Raw genomic sequence first — 25,928 nt, 5'->3', positions numbered from 1 at the left:
ACTGCAAAGCCAAAGCGTGGAGATCTCTGCTCTCTCTATCAAGGTTCTGTGGCATTGCACGTTGTGCTTGCTGAATGTGTTGACTGTATTTGCATGTCCATGTCAGCTGATCCGACTGGGGTCTAATAAACTGCTCCAGATTTAAAGTATGGATATACTACTGAGCTTCTTTGTAAAGTGTTTTGAGATCTTCCCAAGGAAAGCACTGCAAAAGCAGTTGATGGCATTGGTATTATAAATAATTAACATCTAATCTCCCTGTAATGAGCTACAGTGAGACCTAACTAAAACTGTGTTCACTGTGTCAAAATGCTTGGCAATCATTGTATCAAAATAAGGAAGCGGCAGCAAATTTGGGCAGAACCTTAGAGTCCTTTCATGGAGCCTACCAAGCACTGAACAACTGTCATGCAGCATTGCCAAGGGAAAATGGTGAAGAAAGGAGGGGAAATCATATACTCATAGCTACAGCACACGCTTAAGAGCACTCTGACTGCTCTCACCCCATTGGCCTTGTGTAAAGGTTGATCTCTAAAGAGCAGAAATTGGTTCTTTTTGTTGGTATCATTATATATATAGGGGAAATCTTCATCATGTTAATAATTATTAATAGCACAGTCTATTTGCAGTATAGCAATCCAGTGGACAGCTACTTCCAGTGTTTTGCAGGGTGGCAAGTTCCCATCCTAGCTGCAAGAAATTAGAGTTTTTAACAGGGACAGGGTTTTAGGGGAACTCTTTCCTTTAAATGTTAAGTACCAGAAGCAGAAGTTGCTTCGTACAGCATTCAGGCATGACAGGCCAATTTCTTAGAGGGGTTTAGCTCCTTGCCTCCCACTGAAAGCAATAGGGGATGGGTTCCTCCTTATCTGCAATCTGGTCTCTTGTGACATCTTGCCAGGACTCACCAGGACAGACTTCTGCTGAGCTGCTCTGGGATGGGCTGTCTGACTTGGGCCAGCCTCTTCCACATACTGGGTTTAGGACTAATGCGAGGAGGCAAAGAAGGCAATTTTATCTCCCCTATCACAGTGCTGCCAGGAGCTTGGACTACATTTAGGCCGTAGATGCCAGGCATTGTCATTTGTCCTGATTTTTATGATCAGTCTCAGTAACAGGGTGAAAAATCACAGGTCTGTAATTTTCCTTTGTTTTGGTTATTTTTTTCTGTTCGGTGGGGTGTGTGTGGTTTTTTTGGTTTTTTTTTCTTTTTTGGCATGTGTCAGATGGCAATCCTGGCTTCAGTGTGTGCCTGCTGCAGCGGTCCCACCTGCGCTGGTGAGCTAAGCCTGGTGGGAATGAGTGGGGAAACAGGGAAGGTGCCACAGGATGCTCTTAGCAGCTCAGGTCACCTGCATGCAGCTGGATGTGTAAAGGGGATGTACTGTTCCTCGTTATTTCAGCTCCCTCCCTTCACACCCTCTTGCACTTCTCCTACTCCACCTAAAAACATTAATTGGTGGGAAGGTCTTAGGTGAGCATCTGTAATGTTTGTTTCATGTTATCTGAGAACCCTACCTACCCAGTTTGTGCTTCTTCCTGCCGAAACCCTTCAGGTTTGCTGCAGCAGGGTTTGTTCCAGCCATGCCTCCTCCTGCCCCTGGCCTACTGCCAGCTGCAAAATGCTCATAGCACAGAAATGAGGTCACTGCCCTCTGCACTTTATTTTCTACCCTCCTTTTCCCCTTAAGCTGTCCAAGACAACCTACAGTCACTGGTATTGGGCTCTGCTCATGCTGAGTCAGTTCTGCTCATCACTTTGGGGTACAGCAGAGACACATTTGGAGGTGAGGGGAGAGAAAGAAGGAAAGAAAGAAAATGGGGGTGGAGGCCAGCCAACACTAACAGTGAAAGCTCATCAGCATCTCTGTCACTTCTCTACCATAAGGACACATGCTTTGCAAAAGCAAAACTTAGGCAGGGAACAGCTTTCTACAGACCCAGCCCAAAATGCAATCAGATATTAAGCACGTCAAGATTTAGCCTTTTCCTTTCCAAAAACAGTATTTGACCTTGCACTTGCTAGTGAGAGTCCTAAACACATCACAAAATAAAAAAACAAACTGAAAATGCATAACATATAGCTTTCTTTCCTCAAGGGGAAGAAAAGTGGTATGGAAAAGAATGGCACATGGCAGAGGCTTCCCACAGGATTTACTGCACTCCTGGAAAGTGCTCAGCTCCCATAGTGTCAGAGACTACGTGGGAACCCCAACAAAATACTAAAACAGAGCAGGTTTTTTTCTGCAAAGTCAGAACCAAAGATGTTTGTGCTTTACCAGCAGTCTAGCAGCACTGACTTTGCAAAATTAGAAACGTTATTTTTCTACCCACATCACTGCCTTGCTATTGCAGAACACCACCAATGTCTAATCCCTGCCCAACCCATAATAATAAATAATAGTAATACTAATACTACTACTACTAAAATAATAAAAAGTATCCGTAAAAAAAAAAGATCCGAGTGACTCATTCCAAGCTAGACTCTCAACCCATGCTGCACGTTGAATGGACAAGTCCTATCTCTATCTTTAGACAACACCTTTGAATTGGGCCTACTTTTCCCTGGCTGTCACTTCACTGACAGACCACTAGCCTAAATAGCCTCCCCAGGCTGCACTGATGACAAGTCCCAGTCTTTCTATTTTCTGACACATTTTGTATTTATGGAGCAATTATTTTATGCACTTGTTGTACTTTGCATCAAGAATCAGGCAGGGATTCAGACCGCACAGGAAAGTGGGGTATGAGGATCTTAACACCCACCTAATTGTGTTTAGCACATTTGCCACCTCTAGGACTTGGGTAGATGGTATATTGTGAGTAACAGTAGCAGAGTTGGGGCAAGTGGAGGACTTCTCTTACTGACATGTCACCCTATATTACCTAGTCACGTTTAGGTAAAGGTGGGAGGGGACAAAGAAGGAGAGGACCTGCTGGGAGCACAGCCGGTTAGTTTTGTATTACCAGAAAGTAACAAAAACAACAGCAGTGGAGCAGGAGCCCAGACATACCAGCTCTTGCACTCTGAGTTATGAAAACAGCTCTGACTATAGCTCTGTCAACAAACAAGGGCTTTATTTTATTTTCCCTCCTTTCCTCCTCCCTTGACCTACCTCCTCCCCCAGGGTGCAAAGTTCATCTGCAAGTAAGCTACTGCGAGGGCCCAGGGAGAGGGACAACCTCCTGCGGGAGAGACATGGGAGCAAGGGTGCTCGTGGATGTTGAAGTAAGGTCAAATGAACAAATCTAAACTTAGCCCATTCCAGATCTTGGCTGTTTCATTTTGCTAAAGTTTCTGCTTGCCTTTTCAGACTCCATGTTGTATTATCACCTCTGAGTGGCAGCATGAGACAAGGGCACACAGGGGAAGGCAGGGCTGCGCACATGCTTGTCTCCTTGCTGCTTCCTTACAAACGACATTTCCCAGCAGGGACAGTGCCTGGCCAGGGGGCACAACTATTCTAGCAGAGCCTCCCTGCTGCAGTTCTGCTGTGCAGAACATGGCGCAGGCAGTCTTCCTCCAGCTCTCAGTCTTCTCCAACTGCTGTTAAGCTAACAAAGAGCAGCCCATTTGTGCCTGCACTGACGTTTTTAATTGCATAATTATGCCAGTGGTGACGTGATTTTTTTCTCTCTCACTGACAGTGCTTTGTAGTTCAATGGGCTGATGCGTAGATGCTGAGGTTCCTTGGAAAAGCAGCTTAGTGTGTGATGTCTCTGGAGGCCTAGAGCAAATGCTGGCTACATAATCTTCTTCTTTCATATTTTCTTTTTGCCTGCAGCTTCTGTTTATTGCTGCTTTGGCAGCTGAGCCCTCACCATTTAGCCCCAGCAAGGGAATAGAAAAAGAAGAGCCGCAACATGTCACTGGTAGCCAGGTAATAGCAGCTGTGGAAATGTGTGCCAGGATCTGAGGGCTGAAGGTTGCATGTGGCACTCCTGTGATAAAGCAATAATCAACTTTTCAAGCTCAGTCAGTTAGGTCTTTTTTACTGGGTGCAAGTTATGTGATAGGTAGCAGATGTAGGAAACAAGTCTTCACCTTGAATATTCTGTGTGGCATAAGCAGGCAAAAATAGCCTCTGCTCTCCAGTTGCAAGGAGTGAGGAAAATGCACACTCAGCCTGGCTCTTGTAAGCACGTCCCTTCACTACCCCACTTTTGGATGGTCCTACCGCACATGGCTGTGGGAAGCAGTCCGTCTCAATGACATTTTCTTCAGCTTCACAGATTTTTCTGGAGGAAATAGCTGCTCTCTGCAGCAATAACTTTGCTGCCTTTCTTTCCATCCCCACTCCTGGAGAGAGCGGTGGGATGAAATTAGCCATGACAGAGAAAGGCTCTTAAGGAATTTGGATAGGTCAGCAGAAGTGGAAAGCCAGGATACATACTGCAGCAGGACATGCATTCTGCAAGGATAAACTGAGATTTGCAGCATTACCCTTTGCTTCTGCTAATACCTGGTCTCCAGTTTTGTTCAGCTGGAACTTTCAGCCTTGAAGTAATTTGTATTTTTTAATATACGTGCAGGGCAAAAGCAAAGGTTTTTACAATAGAATTTTCTCTAAGGCTGGTGTATATGCTTCTGCAGCTGCAAAATCTGAACTGGAGGAAATAATACATAAAATGCCGAGTTTTAAACCCAAAACTTCTTCTGGTGAACAACAAATTTGCACTACTTGCCATTTTACCAGGAAATTTCCTTTTTAGCAGAAAAAGAGGTAACATCTTCTCAATCAATGCATTGTATAATGTAGACAATCTCATGCGCTGGAACTCCAGACACCAAGCTACCCCATCCTGACAGGTTCATGGGATCTCAGGATGGTTGAGGTTGGAAGGGATCTCTGGAGGTCACCTGGTCCAACCCCTTGCTCAAGCAGGGCCACCTAGAACCGGTTGCCCCAGGACCATGTCCAGATGGCTTTTGAATATCTCCAAGGAGGCAGACTCCAAAATCCAATGAAGGTTAAATTTTTTCCAGTTGGAAGAAGATACCCAGGTCCACTGGACATACCAAAACACTTCTCTTCTAATGGCCTTAAACAAAATGAATTTTGCACACTTGGAGATGAAGGCATTACTGATACTGACCACAAAAAGCTTGCCCTTCGAATACTCTGATACACTTTTGGATCTTATTTTTGGATTTCTCAGAAAAAAAGAGGGAGTGGTGGAAGAAAAATGGGTCCTTTCTAATGTAGGAAGCAAGCATATTCTTCTGATAGAAATGAATAGATGTGAAGGGTTCCTAAAGGCGCAGCAGGACCACGTACAAAACAGCTACCCATATAAACAAATTTTGAATACTAATATGCTTTGGCATCCAGGAAAATTGCTCAGCACTTTTCATACTTTAAATATAATTCCTATTGCTAATATGTAAAATCTCTGTGGAGCCATCCTTGCTTACACAGTTTTGGAGTGTGACTAGAGATACCAAAAAATGATTTCCCAAAAGGTTTGTAAAACCATTACTTAAATTTAGGGCTCAGTTCAATAAAGAATTATGCTGTGTTAAGGTTTCTATGGAATTTAGTCATAAAAAGTTCAGACTGTACTAAAAACTAATTAATTCTGTGGTTTTGGTATTCATTGAAGCCTCCTTCCCCTGTGCACAAATAGCTAACGTTATGCCCTGAAGGACGTGCATGCCAAAAAGGTGGAAAAGGATATTCTGAGCTCAAAAGACTATAGCACAGTAGGTCTATTAAAAAAGGGAACTTTCTCAAATAGTTCAAAAGATAATACAGCTGCCTACAGGCAGTTTTAACTTGCATTCTGGTCAATTATAGGGATTTATGCAACTATTTCTTACACTGGCTAAAATAAATACCACATCAATCTGGGCTACCTATGGTACCCATGTAGCATCTAGGGGTGAAATATGCTCAAAAAGAAATTAGGAACTTTTTCAGTACATACATTAAGCTCTTGTAGTGCCTTCCCATGCAAATATTTGACATGTAAATAATGTTAGCAGTTACAAAGATTTTTCTGAGACTTCACAATGTTCACCCAGATCACCTGAGATTCTTGAAAGAGCTTGTTAAAAATAAGAAAAAAGCTGACAAATGTTCCTTAAAAAAATAAACCACCTGAGCCGAAGGCAGTGAAGGCACCAAAACAGGAGGTATTTTTCTGATGCATTGGTTCCATTTCTGCCACCAAAAACAAAGTCCTCTACTCATTGCAGCTCTTAGCAGGAAACATTTCTAACCTGTGCATGGAGGGAAATCTTCCCCTGAGCTGATACTGACCCATACATTTGCTTTGTGCTGCCCACATTCTGCTGCTTGGATGTAGCCCACAAGTATTGTTTGAATTGCAGCCTGGCTCCTATAGCCATGAGAAAAATCTTTGAATGACGAGTAACTTGTCTATTGAATTGAACCCTTGTCTTCATAGAAATAGGAATGTTAAAAAAGAAAAACAAAAAGGAAAAAGCCACCACCGATTCTTTTCATTTTGAAGAGTGACTTTTTTTTGCAGGGAAATAACGTTATTTTGCATTTCACACCAAGAATGCCAGCTGCCAGGAACACCAGATAGACAATGAGAAGTATCCAACACTAGTGCAAGCAACTGTGCTCATAAAAAGTATCTAAAAGGCAACTTCTGAAAAAGGGGAAGCTTCAAATTACAGGTGAGGTGGGTTTGGGGTTTTTTTTGGCTATTTTTAGACACAGTCTTTGTTTCAAAGACATCTGTTGGAAGCAAAATAACCAAACTGACTTGCACAACTACGCAGTTTGTTTTTTTCTCTTATGGCTGTATGTTTTCTCTGTTACATACCAAAGACCGTTAGTATCACCAAAGGAGCTGAATGCAATTTCTTAAATAATTCATGTGACAGATTGCTTGCTTGAATCAGTTTGAGTTCCTTGAGATGTAGTATTTTTTAAAAAACAGAGTTGGTGCTCTGCACAGATTAGAGAATTTAGTATCACTTAAGAACTTTACAAGCCAGCTTCTTCTGTTTCTTTTTAATGGTAGGGCAAAATGTAAAAAGTTTAAAAACTTGACAAAATACACCAATCAGAAATACTGCCACAGACTGTTAAAACATTTCTTGCATACTGGCAAAATGTGGCTTGCAAGGCAGCTATCCACCTTTTTTGGTGAGAAGCTGCTTTTCTTTTTCAGAAGGCTCACAAGATAGCTATTAAAAAAAAAAAAAAAACCCAAACGTGAGATACTAACTCACTTTCATGAATCCAACCCTTATTTTCACATCTATGGTTACATGCCCAAATATTGCTGTATATACAACTTTCTTCCCTCTGTGAAATTATTTGAAAGGCACTGGTTTACAACTTTTTTTTTTAAAAAAAAGGCCCAGCATTTATTTTTTTGCCAACAAATCTTTGCAGGCATGACATTTGCATTAGCAGTAAAAATATTGCAATAAATCTTCACCTCACAAAGCTTTCTGTAACCATCTGTCAGGAAATCTGTATTAGCCTGGAGTAAGCATCACTTCACGTATACTTTTTTCCTTACTCTAAGGTTAAAAAATTTCAGTTTTCATGATGATGTGAACTCATTTCATTAGATAAAAATTAGGAAAACATGACTGCACACAGGGCTGTTCAGCTAATACATTTCAGAGTTAGGCTTTAAACATCTGATTTATGGTGATCGGCTATCTCGATCCCAGCAAGCTGCATATCCAAACCTTTCCATTTCAGAGTTTCAAGACATTTGCCATTGCTGGCAGGAACAAAGGTGGTTGTAATTCATGGGGTGGGAGAGGAATGGGCTCCTTGGCCCCACAGTCTCCCCTCCATCAGCACAACCACTGGCCCCATCGGCTGGAAACCCACTGCCCTCAGTCTCCGCAGAGTTCCCAACCCAACAGGAAATTACAGTGTTGATGGTTTCTTTTTTCTACAGTGACATCAAACATTTATAGTGACACATATAAGAATATATTATATATTTATATAAATATATAAAATATTTATATAAAATATATAAATAAATACATATACAAAATATGGCATTACTTTCCAGAGAGATGTTACATTTCACAGGCCACCTTTCCTTATCCAGATTTCATTGTCATACAGAATTTGTCATGAAGTTCAGTAAACAGTCAAAAAAAAAAATGTTGCCAAAGTCTTCCTTATGTAAAAGCATCACATACCAGAACAAAACCGAATCATTTCTCTTCTGATTAAAAAGACATGTAACATCATGGCAGACAGTTGGTTTAAATATTTAAACCCAATGGTTCTTATTATATGCTTAGATACAGGCAAATCATTTCTACCAAAGTCAAAGCAAGCAACAATTGTGTGTAGCATAAATGAAGCGTGGGGGTCTCAACACCCAGGTCCACGATCCCCCCCATCTTGTCGGCATTGTTTTAAACAGAAGTTCCTCATACAGAGTATGTGCTTTGGTAGAGTGTACCAAGACAACACAGAATAGATACAGCTTTTCAAAATAAATAAGCAAGTAGAAAGGGTGGTACTGTAATGGCAGTTTTTGTCCATGAATATTCTGTATTAGTGTGAGCAGGAAACGGAGGAAATGTAAGCCCTGTTGCACAAACTGAAGCGAAGAACAGACAGAAGAATGCTTTACCGAGAGCTTCAGTGCAACTGTTATCCTTTCCAGTGGCATAATTCAGTGATGGGTACACTAGAAATACCAACAAAATAAAATAATTAAAAAAAAAAAAAAGAAGATTATCTTGGTATTTGTAGTTACTTCAAATAACAAAACAATCTCTTCTGGAAAAACTTCCTTCACTCCACAAATTCATTTCTATTATCTAGAATAGGTCAGTGTGTATGCGTATGGATCTATACATATTTGTAAATCATTCCATACCCTTACTTTCTCTTTGCATACAGAAGTATACACTAGAATTATTGTGTAGTATTTGGTATTCACAAGTTACATTTAAATAAAGTTTATTAAAAAACAATTATATTAAATACAGACTAACAGAATATTCATAATATATTTTACAGAAAAAATAGCCATGTCTTTATTTTAGAAATACGTTTCTTTAAAAAGTTCTTTGAGATTTTTATAAAACCTTTTACCCGTGAAGATAAGTTTCCCGTCAGACCTGTAAAAAAAGCTTAACTTTTAAATCCTTGTGGGTTTTTTTTGATTTTGTTTTGTTTTTTTTCTTTAATACTTTTACAAGCTTACAATCTATAAATTCTTTAAAATAAAAAACCAGTATCTTTCGGGATCAAATTGGTCACAGGCCATTCTTTAAAAAGTCAGTGGAGACTCCCTGAATCCATCCTGAAGTGCCTCTCTCTCTGGGTATCAATAGTGCAGGTTTACGTGGGAATTCAGAGCTCCCTACACGTCCTATAGGAAGCCCAACGCATGTCGGTGGCGGGGTGCAGCTGCAGCAGTGTCCGCAGAGGCTGCGACTCTCCATCCGCCGCAGGAGGCAGCGCTTGGTTACTCCATGCGCAACACAGTCCACAGTGTTTGCCCAGCCCCTCCAAGGTCTCTGCGAGGTCCAGAGGCCACGCACAGATGCCAGAAGAGCTGGCACCCAGCCCTCATTTGCTTTCCAAGTTATAGCAGTGGACATCTTTTCCCTTCCCATCATACCCAGGAAGTGGCTGTCCATATTTATCCACGCACCAGCAGTAACCTCTCTTTCGGCCTTTGGATGGGCGACACTGGAACAGAATAAAAGACCCAGTTAGCATTATTTTTGTTTTCTCCGCTTTTAGTGTTATATAGCAGGGATTCCTGCTCATTTGACAGCCGCACTTCCATATCCTGGCCATATCTGACAGAATCAAACAGAATATTTATTACCACTACAAAGTATCACAATAAAAGCTTACCTGCTCTGCCTGTCAACCCCTTTGGGTCTAATTAACTCCATAATAAAACTGCTCTGAGAACTACCAGAAAACAACCTTATGAACTACTCCCTATTATATTAGGCAGCACAGTTGACCCCTTTGAATACCAGGACTACTTGTAACAGTACAGGCTGACGACTGGGACCCATCTTTGGAAAAGGAAATTAATGGATTTGTTCTACACCAAAGCACAGGTCCGGCAAAGACAGCCATTGCAGCAATAAACAACCTTGGCTTGCATCTGTTTGCTGGAGGAATTTCAATACTGTAGTTGACATTTATTAACAGATACATAATCCTTCTGTAATGGAGTTATCACTTCAACAACTGCTAAGTGTACTAGAACTGTACATGTATATTTTCCTATAAATAAGGTTGCTTATATACTAGTCTATAACCTATGTCAGCTTTAGAAGTTGTCTGGTGGAATTTGCCAGCAATGCTGACCAACCTGAAACTACCACTAGACAGGCAACGACACTGAACTTCTTTAGAAATAGTAATGCAGTAAAAATTCATTATAAAGTCTAGTGCATACTAAGTAAGTAATGCTCTCCCCAAGGAACCAAGAATGGCAAAAACTAGGCTAAAGGAGATGACATGCTGCACATTGCATTCAGTATGCAACCCTGGACACAGTTACATACTGTGAACCTCTGGGACCCTGCAAGGTTTTCACCCACTCGAAAGACGTGTCTCCAGGACACTGATTATCTCACTAGGTTTGCCATAGTCAACCTCATTGCCAAGACATAGCCTCCATGTCAGCTCAAGTTTTGAGATTTGGGGATACAGGACTCACTGCAAATGCCAACAGAGGTGGCTCTTTAGTCAGGACAGACTTACAAAGGAGGCGGTGACACAAACATACCTAGCTTTTCAAAGACTGAGGTTTCATCTGTTGCATCGCCAACATGAAGGAAGTTAGGCTAGACTGAATGGCCCTCAACACTGTGAAGGCTATCTTGCAAGCAGAGCAAATGCTGTCTCCGAGATCACACTCACAGCAATTCAAGTATTTCAGAGGTTCAGACTGGTACAAGTCAGGTAAACTTTGCCACTACCCCTCGACTACTTGTTCTCCAGAGTCTAATAGGCATGTCCCCATCTCCCATGTGGGTATGGCAGTGGCTCACTAAGCTAAGTGTCTTTTCCATGTGCAGGTATGAAAGGAAACATCAAGCAAGTGTTGGGCTTCACATGCTGCCCGAAGTGCCTGACCCTTTCCACGTCTAGTTTAGGACCTCAGGCGAAAGGGTGGTATTTCGGACAGAACTGTGAATATGGGTCACTCCTGGGACAGCCTGTACCAGCACATTGGCCCCTAAGCCAACTAATTTGTGGCAGCATGGAGTAGGGTAGACAGTCTTCACTGAGAACTTGTGAAAGAGAGGTGGGAGCAGATCATACATTAGACACAAATTTCTGAATAAGTTTCCATCTTGTTTATTTTATTTTAGAGTAAATGAAGTAATGTTAATCACTGTAACTGCCAATTAATCTACCCTTGTGATATATTTTTGAGTAACAAGCCCAATGCAGAAATAATACAATGCCTTCTCTTCTCTGAATTTGCAGTCCTTCTGTATTAGCCCTATGCAAATGGACGGCAGCAGGATGACAAGATTAAGCTTAAAGTACATATCAGCTTATTTTAGGAGACGGTGAAGAAGTTCAAACCTACTGAGAGAACAGCTACATTAATAATTTGCTAAACTACGTGGTTTGCTGCATTCGAGTTCTAGTTACCTGTTCAGCTGGTTTTCGTACTAGATCTTTAAACGTAAGTTTTACAACTTATGTTTATTGTCTCAAAAGCCTGACTAGGGCTTGCGTGTATTCTCCAGGATTTCCATGAATGGCTGCTCAAAGTCCACTGACGTCAATGGGAAATTTTCCTTCAATTTTGGTGGCAGCTGGACTGGCCTCTAGCTTAAGTGGTATTAACGTTTAGTGACTTAAATTCTTCATGCTCAAAACTGAGGAATTCATAAACAACAGCCTTTGCACAATTTGAATTTTACAGAAAAGGAAACTGAGGCAGCAGTTCTTGAGTTGTTTTTCCCAAAACAGCAGGCACAGATGGAACCTGAATTAGAGCACAGGTCTTCTGGCTGCCAGCCTGGTGCTCCGGCAATGAAACTACACTTCTGCTAATAATAGTAACACAGCCTCCCCTTTTAGAAGTACTATATGAAGTATGTTACACAACTCTTGCTGATTCATAGGCTTGCATCACTCTCAAAACAAATGATCAATTAAAGTTATCTCATGTTGTTGGAGGTTTTGATTGCTTTTTACAGTTGCATAATTTTCAGAATTAACTACAACATGAAGTTAGTCTGCAGGAACACCTTCCCTACTACTAATATTTTTTTATTTCTTCTAGACAACCCATTTGGAAAACGAAACCCTTAGATTATTCCACAGCTGAAATAACGCTCTGCGAGGAAATGATTTACCTTTTCCAATATGCGATTTTGTACTACCTGCTCAGCCATGCTGTCAATAGTAAAGCACTTCTGATTCAAAAGTGATGCTTTTATCCTGAAGCAGCTAGCTTGCATTCCCCACAGAAGTGGTGGACAGTTCATGGCGGGGGGGGGGGGGGGGGGAATCCGTTCTTCTGAATTTTGTACTCCACATACATTTCAAGGCTCTGCCCGGCTCTTCTGTATGACTTCAGAAGTCCAAAAAGCTGGAAAACTGCCCAAGTGGTGGAGCCAGTAATTACTTCTGATAGAAACACCAGCTGCCAGCTTCCATGCCACCTGCCCCTCTCCCTTCCACAAAGAAGTGCCGCAGAGGCATTCGTGGGGCACAGCAAAGCATATGGTATCCCACTGAATTCCTGGTCAGCCCAGAGGTCTCCGTGGAGCTACAACTGTGGCCTCCCGGAACAGACTGCAGACAGCATTGATATATACCTCGGGCCGTTTTGGCTCCCGCCAAGCCCAGCTCTGTTTTCAGTGGAACGATGCCAGCTCACATTTAGGTGAGTATCTGGCTCCGGTACACAAATATGGGGCAATTCTAGTAATTGCCCCATATAATAATTCTAATTTCATCAAAACCTTTTTTTCCATGCTTGAGGCAGAAAAGTGCCTGTATCAACCTATTCCACACAAATATACCTATATACCACAGTTGAACAGTACAACCTTACATGTATGATTTATTAAGACAAAGAATTCTAAATTTTAATAGGCCCAATTTTAAAAAAGTTTATATATAAGCACAAGGTGTGAAATATTTTTCATGTTATACCTTGACACATAAATTTATGTTCTTAAAATTGTTTCACATATGCAAATTACTCCCTATGGTTGTTCCTGAAAAGTCAATTTCTAAATATCCAGAAATGTCTTGAAAAGTAACTGCTTTCAACTTGACTGGAAGAGCAGGTGCCCAGGAAGGCAGAATAAACTAACACGTGAAGTGCCTCCTGAATGAGTTTTAACGGTTTCCAGGGTGATCATAATTTATCAGATTCCTACCACCACACACCTATCTACGTTATCATCCTAGGCAGTGGTTTTGGCAGCTGTTTCTGGAATTAAAAAGGCCTAGTTCACACTCATTTTTTGATGGATTTACTGTCTATTTCCTAATGTATTATTCTCAATTTTGTTGTCACAACAGAATATAATTGAATTACAGATTGAATGCTGCTAATAATAGCAGCAATGAAGGAAATTAATAAAATAGCCCAGCATTCTGTTAATGAGATTAGACACCTGTTCACGGTGCCTAAAATATCAGACCTACATGTTGACGCTCCAAAGAGAAAACCGAACAAACACAATTGTTGCATTGCCTTGTGGACAGTGAATTCAGTCTGGACAGCACTCACTCACTTCTCAAACTGATGCTTTTTTCTAGAGTTAATTCTACAAGGGCAACTCAAATACATTATTTTTGGTTTGTACGTTGTTTGTGTGAGAAGCAGCCTGCCTCTATAAGCTCGACCTATGAAGGCCTGTTCCCAGGGTTGATTGAGGTTTATTTACAGGAGAAGCACTCCAACTGCATTTCATGTAGAATATTTACTCACATGCGCTCCAATTGTGGGTATCTCCTACAAGATCCCGAGTTGTCTCGAACTACCATTGAAACTACTGGACCTGTGTAAATTGGCACAGCGCTTGACAAGGCTGGCCAGGTATGAAAGTGCCCCTTCATCCTCGACGTTTGCTGACTGGACGGGCTGTTGCACATAGCGCAGGAACCTTTCCTAAAGCAGTTTGAAAGTCTCCAGGCAGCACAGACACTACACAGAGGGCAGAAGCGTGTCTTTGGTCTGTACCAACACCTTATTCTCATAAATCAACTTCTAGGACAAAAGACTAGGTAAGTGTATTATCTGTCTTTCCTATTATTTTTCCTCTGCATTTCCTTTTTTTCTGCCTCAGTGGCAGAACTATGACTGCACTTTAAAGTACAGTCACCCTTTAAAGTAAGGCACTTTAATACGTGCTTACTGTGGATCTGATTTACTACATACACATGCCAGAGACTGTGTGCAAACCACCACCTTTTTGCTGATGAAGCAAAAACCTCAGAGTCTGACGACAGATGAAAGGAAGATCTACTGAACAAAGTAAATACCAATCTGCGGTCTCCTGTAATACCTAGAGAAGGAAAAGGACTACAGTATGCTTGTGTGCCTCGAACGCAGTTAAATGATGTGCTGTTCTAGAGTAGCTAAGCAAATGCTTTCATGGCACAGGCACAAAACACAGTCCTAGCCTCACTCCACATAGCAGTCCGACGTATTTTCTGAACAAATGCAGACCGAGACGTGAGCATTGCTCTCTGCTAGTTTACATGCAGTGGGACATGAATGACACAGGCTTCTCAAAACTCCAGACAACAAAAAGAAACTCTGTCCCTGCTTGGGAGTTGCCACCACCTGCTCGGGAAAAGCTGGGGAGCGTAGACAAGCTCAGCAGCATGCACCGAAGGTCAAACACCACAGTCAACGCTGGGCTGATGGCAGAAAGGAAGGCTGGAAACCTCACCCCTATTGCAAACACCCCACCTGACACTGCCAGCTTAATGCAGAGCTCCAGGGAATACCTGAAAGGGAAAGACTGTTTCTAAGAAAGCTGGAAGCCAAAAAATGGAAAGATACCATTCCTAAAATAAGGTTGCCTGGTCGGAGTTTGGCCTCTCACTTCCAACCAATGAACTGCATTAGCTAGTAACACAGAGTCAGCCGCTCCTTTGGTTACCAGAGATAGAGAGGCTGACTTGTGTAAACCCAAATGGGAGAGACAAGATGGTCCACAAACAAAATCTGTCCTTACAGAGGGTTTGCCTTGAGGAAAATCTTAAAGAAATTTTGAATTCAGGAAATTTTGGAATTATACCAAGAAACATATTTGGACGCAGGTCACTAACTAAACACTGGAATTAGATGGGATATGCACACTAAGCAAAGAACCTGGCACGTCTTATACTTCCCCAAGTTCCTGAATGAGCTTCAAGGGCAACACTGAATGGAGAATGCTGCCGTAGCTCAACCCGACACAACTAAAGCATAAATACCTGCAGTTCAGGTCTGCATTTGTCAAGAAAGGTCACAACCCCAGAACCAAAGAGGGCTGAGAAGCCATCCTTGTTGCAGAGTAACTCCTAGATATATCACTTTCACGATAACATGACCTGGATTTTGGAAGTGATCTGTGTGGCACATAAAGGACAGATACATGCCTTTTTCAAGTTGCTTTTTGTAATATGATCCAGTGCAGTTCTTCTAGGAACTCTCAAGCAGCTATTTACAATTCAAAGCATTGATCTATTGCAGTCATATGGTGACTGCAACATTTAGCTCTGTGGGTTATTACAGAGGCACTGCTTTTTTTAAACCAAAGGGCTTTAGTATCTAGGACACCAGCCAACCCATGTGTGATTAGGTATGAAGTTTCTCAAATGAATCTGTTGTCATGACCAAAAAAAAATAAAAACACTGTCCCCACTTGACAAGGTTCAGCACTATCAGATCAGGTCCTAAAACTGGAAATGAACTAGTTCCCCTGTAAAATGATACATAATGCACCTTGCTGGCAAGATCCTTCAGCAAAGATGCAGAAAAGGTGAAGTGCATTCATTGAAGTGATCAAGACTCTGTACTTACTTGCTTTTTCTTGTAGAACCCCTTCTTGTCACAATTTGGAATATGAAAACCCCTGGGACTCAAGACATTCAGGATCTTTAGGTGGTTTAAAGTGTCTTCCATTTCTCTACGACAGGGACCCTGTTAACGAGCATGTTTTAGAAAACACAGATGAAACTTCATTCCCAAATGCTGTCTTTCACACGAGAGTTAATAAATCTTTACAGGGCAAGAAGCACAAACCCAAACAAATCCATTAAAACAAAGGGATGGCTGGATATGTCAAAAGGCAGACCATTCACAGATAAAATTCTGACTTTCTGCTTCAATTCAGGACAAACCAATTTCTAAACACTGAAGGCCCTGTGCTATGCTGAGGCACAGACTGGCGTTTCCAGTTGAAATCACAGCCACATATACCTACAGGAAGGCTTAACCAGTATGTAAATCAATCACATATAACATAACTTAGGTTTGGAAAAGCTGGCCTTGCACCAAGTAGGAAAAGAAGAAGGTAGGCAACTGGAAATACACCACTTCGTAGATTTTCCCTAATGCCATTTGATTTTTGTGATTCTGCTGGATTTGAGAGCTTAAATGAAATGGATTTAATTGAAAAGAAGTAGTTTGGCATAATGTATACATATATATAAAAATACTGCAACTTTGGACAACAATTCCCAATTTCAACTGGACCAAATGAATGCAGCCATGCAAAGGAATGGTTGCACACAACATTCTCATTAGATAAGTATGTCACTTTTTGCCTCACTTTCTCCGTGTGCAAAAGGCTGACAACAATGTAGTGAGGATTAGCTCTAGGACAATGAGCCAAAAAGAACTTCCAGAAGCACTTTTAAGAGCATGTCTCAACCACCAACTAATTATTTCTTACTGCAGCCCCTCAGGATAGGGAGTAAAGCATTACGAGCCCCACTCCACAGTCAGAAAACCAGAGGCGGAGGAGTTCACATTTTGCCAGAGGCCAAGAAGGCAGTCAGTGTCAGCAGTGGGATCGGGATTCAAGAGTTGCAGCCTACAAACTCTGTGCTTAGCTACACTCCTGTCTGGGCACATTACTGACTCAGTCCAGCAGCCCACTTCTTCAGCAGAGACCCGAAAAAATTCCTTTGCATGGTTGCATGGGTTTAAAATGTTTAAGTTGCTGTATCAACACAAAGATGCATTTGGTGCAATTTTTAATTAGTGAAGTAATGACATTTAAACTTTCAAGTGGTAATATTAATAGTTTGCTCATGTAAAGTGCCTTTCATGTGCGTGTCTGAAAGCATACAGACTCCACAGTTCTACTGGAGTTTAAATTTTTTTTTTTTGGTTAGCAAAGACCTTCCTTGCTGCTTTCATATGTTTTCTTTCAGTATCAATCTCACAAGCTCTAAACATGCATTTTAAATTGCTGCTCTTATTGGCAGTTCCTTAAAAAACCAAAACTGCTCAGACACGCTGACTGCAAATCACACACGTTCAAAGCTTTGGTCCCGAGTTAGGCCTACAAAAAGACCAACAGCTTTTTTTTAATTCTCATTTTGAAGCAGGCTTCCAAAGTCAGAGAGATCAATATCAAAAGCTAACATGCAGACACAGCTAGAAGGGCATTTGCTGACAAAGGCACCTGTCCCCGATGGACTTATTTCTGGTTCTTACAGACACCAGCAGCCTTGGTAAGTCAGTGCGCCTTTGCTCATGGGGCCCAACTACCATGTAAGTGAAATGTTCATCCTAGTTAAGACCAGGACCCTATTTCCTCAGAGCTACCAAAGTTCATTCTTTTACTGTAGGCAGTTTACCTCACGTTTTTGGGAAGAGGACACGCTGGAAGGCAGACACTGAAGTGTTTTTGCTAGATGGCTAGACATCAGTGACAAACTAAACATGCAGCTTCACCACCCTTGCTGTGTTAACTTGGAGGCCACGCTCTCTTCAGACACAACTTTCCACCTCATACAGGTTTCAAAACCTTTTGCAGATGGGAAGCCATGTCTGGTTTCACCACAACTGTTTTGATGAAACTCCAAAGTATATCCAGACATATTTTTTAGGCCATCTGGCACAGGCACAAGGATAAACACTAGGTTATCAGCCAGGATGTCCAGGAAGAGGAATTATTCTCCCCTCAGATTCACCACACTCCGGCTGCCCTGCAAATCCACTGGGCACAGTCAGTAGGAAGCAATGGCAGCTCACGTGCCCGGGAGACTTTGCATTTAGGCAGCAGCACCACATGACGACTGCAAGTGGAGGCGATGTTCAGCATGTCATGCAAACAATGACTGATCAGTCAAGATCCTAATCCTGAACGCAGCCTAAGTTTATCTCCCTTGATTTGTGCTGTGGAGTGTGAACACAGTGTCACTACACTGAATGTGAAACATCTTTTTTCCATTATTGCAACCCAATAATGCTGTTTGCAACCAAATTTAATTACGACACTATTAAACCTGTCCCAAATCCACTCACACAAATGTGTGATAATTACAGGGGGGAACAAGAACTTTCGATCTCTAAGAAATGACTTAATGAAAATCATACTTGTATCAATGTAAACGCCATTGCATTAGGCCTCCGTGTTTTCTGAACGTGATCTGCTTGGTCTGCTGATTGTCTGCATTTGCAGATCCAGTAGTTCCACTAGTTAAACAGCCAGAATGCCCTAAATGGCTACAACAATTACCACCATTTAGTTATTTAGTTTATTTATTTATCTTGTTGTATGCACAACATACACATGCACACGCACACTCACACGCTAGGAAATGCCTTTCCATTTACAAAAGTACTTACGTATTCAGTCTCTTGTTTGGATTCAGAAGAGAAGTTCAGTGTATCCGTACTCTGCGAATCATATTCCACTTTATAGCGCTGCGTATTTTTGGCTTGCACTTTCCTGATGATATCTATTTTGATGTGTGGTGGATGCGACTTGGAATCTGGCACCCTGTGAGAGTTTGGGATGGCCTGATTTTCTATGCTGCTGGTACTCTCGTCGTCTTCTTCTGAATCACTGGAATTTCCTTCGAGAAGAACAAACGCAGTGAAGAGACAATGTTAATCAACTGCCAGCTGCGTCTGGAAGGGCAACAAACCACTAGATTAGTCTACATGCTTAACTTTCCTTTACAAAATAGCGATATATAAAGAGATAAACAACTTAGCATTCTGCACGCATCAGCACCTTTGTTGCCGAACGACGACTTTCGTAACTGAAGCATCCCCTTGCTCCCGGCAGCCTCGCAAGGTACCCCACTGCACCGCCGTGCTGGCTGCCCAGCACCTGAAAACTAGCTACCTCCACTTCGCTGCAAGCCACCACCGCCCCGGTTTCTCGCCCCTCGGTGTCCGCTGCAGTTTCGCCCGCCGGCAGGAGGGGGCAGGTCTGCGCCGCCGGCGGAGCGGCCGCGGCTGGAGCGGGAGCCCGCAGCAGCCCCACCGGCGCCGGGGGCGCGGAGCCTTCCCCTCCGCGACTGCTGACCCACGGCTGACTTAATCAACTTCAGTCAAACGCGGCTGGCTTGGGCAACTTATGGGCTGTGGGGTGACCCTCTGTCTTCCCCAGGAAGGGTGTTGTTTTTTGGTTTTTTTTTAAATAAAGAGGCGTTAATACAATAAAATCTACCGCGCTGAGCTTCATGGTTCTAGTTAGCCATCTTAAACAGTTTTTCTTTCTTAATTTTATTCAACATGCGGAAGAGGAAAGAAAAAAAAAAATAGCACGTTTTCATTCTTCTGCTATTAAAATCAGAAACATTTCTAGGTAGTGTACAAAATACACTTTAAAGGCAATGGACAAAAAAACGCCATTCATTCTGTAATGGTGTCAAAGGACAAATATCTGCTTTCATTACAAGCTTCAAAAATATTTTCTCTTTAAACTACCATCCACAAAAATACAGGAGAAGCACATTTTCCAAAATACTGCATAAGCCCAGTGTTCCTGTACTTTCTGAGGTATTTGTCTACACTGCACTTCTCCCTCTTAGGAGACTCCTGCAGTGTAACTCTGGCTGCATTTCCTCCAGGGAATTTTTCAAGTTTGGATATTCCTATCAGCTAAGTAGCCAAGTCCCACTGGTTGCTGCCTTGGCTGCTGGCCACTTTTTCTTTTTTTTTCCCCTAAGGGAATCATACTGGGAGTGCACAATGATAACTGATGTGCAAGGAACATCCTGGAAATCTGTATTAAAATTGTGCTTGATGGCTCACTGAAAAACCACAAAAGCCAAGAAATTCAGTGCTAAACCTGAAAGCCCATGTTCACGTAGCCCATTGACTCTAAATATTTCAACACAGGCAGTATAGTGGCACTGCCAATACACAGGAACAGGGGAGGAACATGAGGAGGAGGGATCCGAGTGAACATCTTGGTACCGGTGGTTTTAGTGTAGCCACTGCTGGCAATGGACATAATTGACCAGGAAAATCCAACTCCCAGTGCAAATGGATTAAGGAAGTTTAAGTCTTAAGTCTAAATTTCCTGGCTTTTGTGGGTTTAACTCAGAGACTCAGCGGTATTTGAACATATTTTTGGTGGTTTAATGTCCTGTTTCTAAACAGTGATGGGATTTTTTTTCCACATTCTCAATGAAGTTTGCAAGAAATGATACAACAAAATGTTATAACCCTGAATCTCCTAAATATAAAGACAATGCCTACTAGGTTTTCTGCAATCAGTTCAGTTCATTAGTTTGCCTCCTCTACCAAAAATAAGTAGAAAATATTCTTAATGTGCATTAAATAATTACCAGGCTGGTCATTTCAGTTTAGATAGACCACCACATTTCAATAGCACTTCTTACACTTCAATTCAGAACAGTCGTAATGCCACATTTTAAACTGTAAAGCATATTTGATTAACTCAGTTTCACAAAACTTGGTGCCATGTTAGCTTCAACAGAAACAAAACTGCTGAGTTACTTGCTCTCTTTTAAAAAACAGATTAGAAGGTTGGCACATGCACACTGCTCCTTAACACTTTAGTGCCCCAAAAAAATGAACTGGAAAGTAAGTCAGGCCTACTACATTTGCTGTTAAGAAGCTACTGTAATATACACCACCCCATACCAACTTCTAGCAATTTCTGTAAACTAGGAACGACCAAAAGTGTAGCACGTGACGCAGGACCTAGCTGTATGTGAGGGAGATGATGTGATCCTGCTCGGGGAGGGCGTGTAGCAGTGTTGGATTTAGAGCTGAAAGTGGAGCCGTTCCCATGAGAAGGCAGGCACTATGTGTTGCCCAGGTTCAGCGTACTTCTTCCTTCTTGCACCCCAGGTTTGCAACCTTCACTCCTTGAATGTGAACTGTAAGGGTCCTACTTTGCACTTTTTAAGGAATCAAAGCTCCTACTGACTTCAAAATTGGAGTTCTCCCTCAGCCAAGAATGCAGAAACAGGAACTCGGCATTTTGACTATTTAGGCTGAAAATAGAAAGTTTTTCAGCAAAGTGCACCACTGTCTTCCCCTTTCTCCTTCTCTAACAGTCACTGCTAAAAGCACTACCCCTCCATTAAACAGCACCAACTCTCAAGTACGGAGGAGATGCCCCTTGTTTCCAATTCATGTGAAGGATGAATATGCAAAGCCAAGTTCATGTGATGAAGGAAGTTGCTCCATGTTCCAATGAGATTTAAAACTTCAGTGAGTACCTCTGAACTCTCTCTCATTCAAATTGTCACAGCTTGGGAGCGGCACATAAATAATTATAATAAGGCATCTCCTACTCTCATAGCAGCCAGTTAACTGGAGCACTGGTGCCACTTCCTCAGCTAAGGAGAGGCCAGCCAAGGAGTCCCTGCAACCTAGCAGAAGAACTCCTGGCTTTTTAAAAATGCAAACAGTGGAAAGCCTTTTGACATACTTTTCTGTTAAATAAATGTTAACATACTTGCTGTTGGTTAGCAAACAGTTTAATGAAATATTTGCACAGAGGGACTGTGCTTTCTTGATCTGAATCCCAAGTTTCCCTGTCTTAAGTTTCCAAATGTGCATGCTAACATAACTTTTTCCAACCGTCCCTTCCTCTTCAAACAAAACAAAACCCGCTCTGTGAACGTCTCATTTACAAGACATGTAAGAGGTACGGGAAAGCTTCGTTTGACCAAAGATTTATTTGCAGTGCAAGCAAAAAACCAACGTCCTCTTAAATACTGCTGTGCAAACGCTTTGTTCTGAATAACCACCTTCCCGGGCCAGGGGAATATTTAACTCCTTTTTCTTTTTTTTTTTTTCTCTGTGCTTAGCATTCCCCTAACATAGCCACGCTGCAGCGCAGGAGTTAGCTCACGCTCTCCAGTTTTCTTGCACTCTCTTTCCAGGAACGCTGGGTACAAATCGCGAGGATTTCACCCTCTCTCTCCATCCAGGCTCTGCAGCCTAGCAGCCCGACGCACCCGCAGAAGGAACATGCAATCCTCCCCCCTCCGATTTTTTTAAAAAAGATCAACTCTGCCTCGTTTGTGAGGAGCTACTTCTTAGCACCGGTGTTGAAGAAAACAGATATATACATAAATAACGTGTAAGAGGTAAATCCTCCCTTCCTTCGGCACAAGCACCCCTTCTTCAAAACGATCCCAGCCCCGCCTACGTGGCTGCCCGAGGAGCCCCCCGCGGACCGGCAGCCGGCAGGCAGCGCCGGGCAGCGAGCGGGGGCCTTTCCGGAGCAACAGGTCTGCAGCAAGCCTGCCCGCGCCTCCCCGCCTCCCGCTGCGTGCAACTTACTTCTTAACTTAAAAAAAAAAAAAAAGGCAAGGAAACAGCGAACAAGAAGAGAGCCGCGCATGCATGCGATCTCTTTACGCTCCGTCGCCCGCCGCCCCGAGGCGCAGCCCCCTTACCTGCAGCGTGCGGTCCCGGCAGGAGGAAGGCCCGCAGCTTGCCGCCCGCCGTGGCATTGGTGCAGAGCCCGCGGCCCTCCAGCAGCGCCTGCAGCGGCCGCGCCTCCTCCCGCCGCGGCTGGCAGCTGAGGCCGGCGCCGCAGCGCTCGGTGTAGATGCCGCAGGGCTGCCCCGGGCGCAGGGCGCAGGTGAGGCAGCAGCCGCAGCCCGGCTCCCGCACCCGCTCGGCGCAGTCGGGCTGCAGGGGCTTGCACTGCTGCAGCGCCCGCGCGTCGCAGGGCTCGCAGCGGACCACCGGCCCCGCCAGCGCCGCCACCGCCGCCGCCCGCCGGACCAGCAGCGCCAGCGCCGCCGCCGCCACTGCCCACAGCACGCCGGGCCGCGGCACCATGGCAACCGGCGGAGGGGGGCCGCCGGGAGGCGCCCCCGCGCACCCCCGGCCGGGGAGCGGGATGGGCAGAGCCCCGCGCGGGCACGCACAGGCCGCCGCTCGCCCGCAGGAGCGCGGGCGGAGGGGAGCGCAGCGGAGCGGAGCGGAGCGGAGCAGCACGCACAGCCCGCGCCGCCTCCGAGGGGGCCGCGGGGAGAGGAGCCACCAGCCGCTCGTACCCCTACCAGCGCGGGGAGGCGGGAGAGCTGCGCTGCCGGCACACGCGCGCCGACCCTCTCTTCAGCCTCCTGCCCTTAATCACATAAAGGTAGCAAGAGCTCGCTAGCAACAAAGGCAACTTTTTCCTTCTTTTCCCTCCCTCCTCCCTGCAGAGCGCCTGAATCACTTGGCTTGACACTAACTTTTTTTTTTTTTGCCACACACAACACTCAGGAAAAAAAAAAAATATAAAAAGCCTTGTAAAAGTAAAAAAAAATTTAAAAAGCCAAGCCCAGACGGTCTGAACAAAACTTGGTCCAAAAACGCTTCAGAAAAGAAAGGAGAAAGAGCGGAGGTGGGGGGGGGGGAATAGAGAGGGGAAAAAAAATAAATTAAGAAAGCAAGGGTCCCTTCTTTTTATTCTCTTTGCCGCCTGCCATCCGCTCCGCTCCCCGCCACTCTGCGCCCATCTGTCCCCCTGTGCCGCCCGGCCCGCCCTATATAGCGCCGCGGCCGCCGGCCCGCCCCGCGCCATGAATAACGAGCGGCGCGGCGCGGCGGGGAGCGCCGGCCCTCGCCAAATCCAGGTTTCGGTCACGGAGGGCTAGGAGGGCGGGGCGGGGCGGGGGGCGCGGCGGTGCCGGGGGTTTATGGGCACTTCTTAGAAATCAGCTGTAAGGGGTACGGCTGTGGGGAGAGGAGGATGTCGTGTGCCTTTTGTTTCAAGAAAAAGTGCTCTGTGTGGGTGTGGGTGTGCGTGCGTGTTTGTCCCCGTGTCCGTGTGTGTTTCCTTGGCACCGGGAGAGGAGACACGAGCAAAGCTCACGCAGAGTGCCCTTTTTTGGACTCCCGTCTACAATCCCGGCTGCTTTGGGGCTGACTGAGAGCCCCGGCCACCGAGGAGGCGTGCCTTCGCTCGCACACGCACGCACGCAGGTTCAGGGCATACCTTGGGTCCGGTTTACAGGTCACATGGCAGCTGCGTTTCCTAGGATGATGGGGCGAAAGGTATATGCGCGCACACGCACGCACACTTTGCACAGATGTTGCTCTCTGGCACAGGACTCGGTCCATGTGGTGCCCCAGCCTCGTGGATGTCCCTCCCCTAACTATATTTTTAAAAGTGTTTTCTGAACTCTTTGAAACGTTTCCCTCTGTCCATAAGAAAATGGTTTCCGTTGCAACATCCTTGCAAATCCAGGGGAAAACAAACAAACAAACAAAAAACAACCCCCAAAAACCCCAACAATGAGACCTGACATTGATTTTGCACAATGCATGTTTGTGTTCTGTTTGTAGCCACTGCAAATTCCGCCCCCGTTCTGCTTGGCTTATTTCGCTCCCCCTGTTAACTTGGCTTAACTTTGATGGAGAAAATCTGAATTGGCAATGCCAAAATTTGTGACCATCCTTTCTGAAGCCCTCCTGCAAGCTGACGCGGAAGGGGATGGTGAGGTGTAGACGTAGACATGTATGTGGTGTTTCAGCCATAGGGGCGTGCTCCTCATGCAAAATAAAACCAATAATGCTCGCAGATACTGGCTTATACAAATATATTCTGCCATGGGAATGATAAGAGCCAGACTACTGCTTTGTTTTCAAACCTTTCATCATTAACACTGAAGCTCACCTTCCAGTAATCCATCAAGTTCATGTGTCCAAATTCAAGTGGAAGAGTGGATTATATATGTTATTGCTCAAGGTACTGGCCATGATACTGCAAATCTCGAAAACTGCACTTTTTACAAATCAGATCTTTTTAGATAATTAGAACCAACTATTCAGTTTGTTTTCTCTGTTCTTTATTCAGTAATGATACCTTTCAGATACCATCTTGAAAGGGGCAGCGTACATAGCAGGATAAAAAATACATGATTTTATGTGTGAAGAATGTGGTTTAAGAGTAGATAAAGACTTTTCCTTGGGAAATTAAATTAAAGATGTGTTGGAAGAGGGATCAGCCTTGCTTAATGCCCCAATGGGCGACTGCACCAAGGCTTTTCAGCCTTCTTTTGTCCTCTTGCTCATTTTGTTAATTGACCAAAAGAGGTCGCAGGTTGTCCAGGATTGAATTAGAGACTCAATAAATCTGTGCGAGCCCTTCCACAAAGGGGGAATTGATCAAGCACAATATACTGCATGTTTGGTTTCAGGGTTGGGTTTGTTTGGGGTTTTTTGACACTATTGCAGGAAAGCTTGCTGTTACCTTTTTATTTTACTTTGGTTTTAATAACTGTTTATAGGTGACGAAGTCTGAAAATCTTTGGGATTGTCTGGCAGCCTGTATCAGGAGAATTCAGATTAGGTCTAGCAGAAAGAGGAGGCCTTCTTCCTTTCTGCTCTAGCAGTAACACAGTAGGGTAGCACTGTACACTGTATGTATACAGGCATCTTTTCAGTTGGGGTGATCTTTTATAGGAAATGCTGAGAGAAGATAAGTAAAATGGGGCAAAGGGAATTAGGGGACAGAAGAAATTGAAGAGAGCAACCCTTTTCCTTCACCACAGTCGTAC

General features: G+C 43.7%; 1 protein-coding gene across 1 annotated transcript; it reads right to left on the bottom strand.

Annotated features, from left to right (window-relative positions):
• Window positions 1-6,974: 6,974 nt before the first annotated feature.
• On the bottom strand, window positions 6,975-23,217 carry IGFBP3 (insulin like growth factor binding protein 3). The gene is made up of 4 exons (XM_076330726.1): window positions 22,827-23,217; window positions 18,778-19,007; window positions 15,997-16,116; window positions 6,975-9,665 (listed from the first exon to the last, which is right to left on the bottom strand). The coding sequence occupies exons 1-4, from the start codon at window positions 23,215-23,217 to the stop codon at window positions 9,543-9,545; spliced, it is 864 nt and encodes a 287-aa protein (XP_076186841.1). The 3' UTR covers window positions 6,975-9,542.
• Between the last annotated feature and the right edge of the window lie 2,711 nt (window positions 23,218-25,928).

The sequence above is a fragment of the Aptenodytes patagonicus genome, chromosome 2 (genome assembly GCF_965638725.1).
Source record: "Aptenodytes patagonicus chromosome 2, bAptPat1.pri.cur, whole genome shotgun sequence".
NCBI lineage: Eukaryota > Metazoa > Chordata > Aves > Sphenisciformes > Spheniscidae > Aptenodytes > Aptenodytes patagonicus.
This window is presented reverse-complemented; position numbering and strand designations above follow the sequence as displayed.

Coding starts and splice junctions, on each gene's coding strand:
- IGFBP3 (XM_076330726.1), bottom strand. CDS start 23,217: ATGGTGCCGCGGCCCGGCGTGCTGTGGGCAGTGGCGGCGGCGGCGCTG. Junction 19,008..22,826: donor GCCGGGACCGCACGCTGCAG/GTAAGGGGGCTG, acceptor TTCTTCTCGAAG/GAAATTCCAGTGATTCAGAA. Junction 9,666..15,996: donor GGTTCTACAAGAAAAAGCAA/GTAAGTACAGAG, acceptor ATTCTGTTCCAG/TGTCGCCCATCCAAAGGCCG.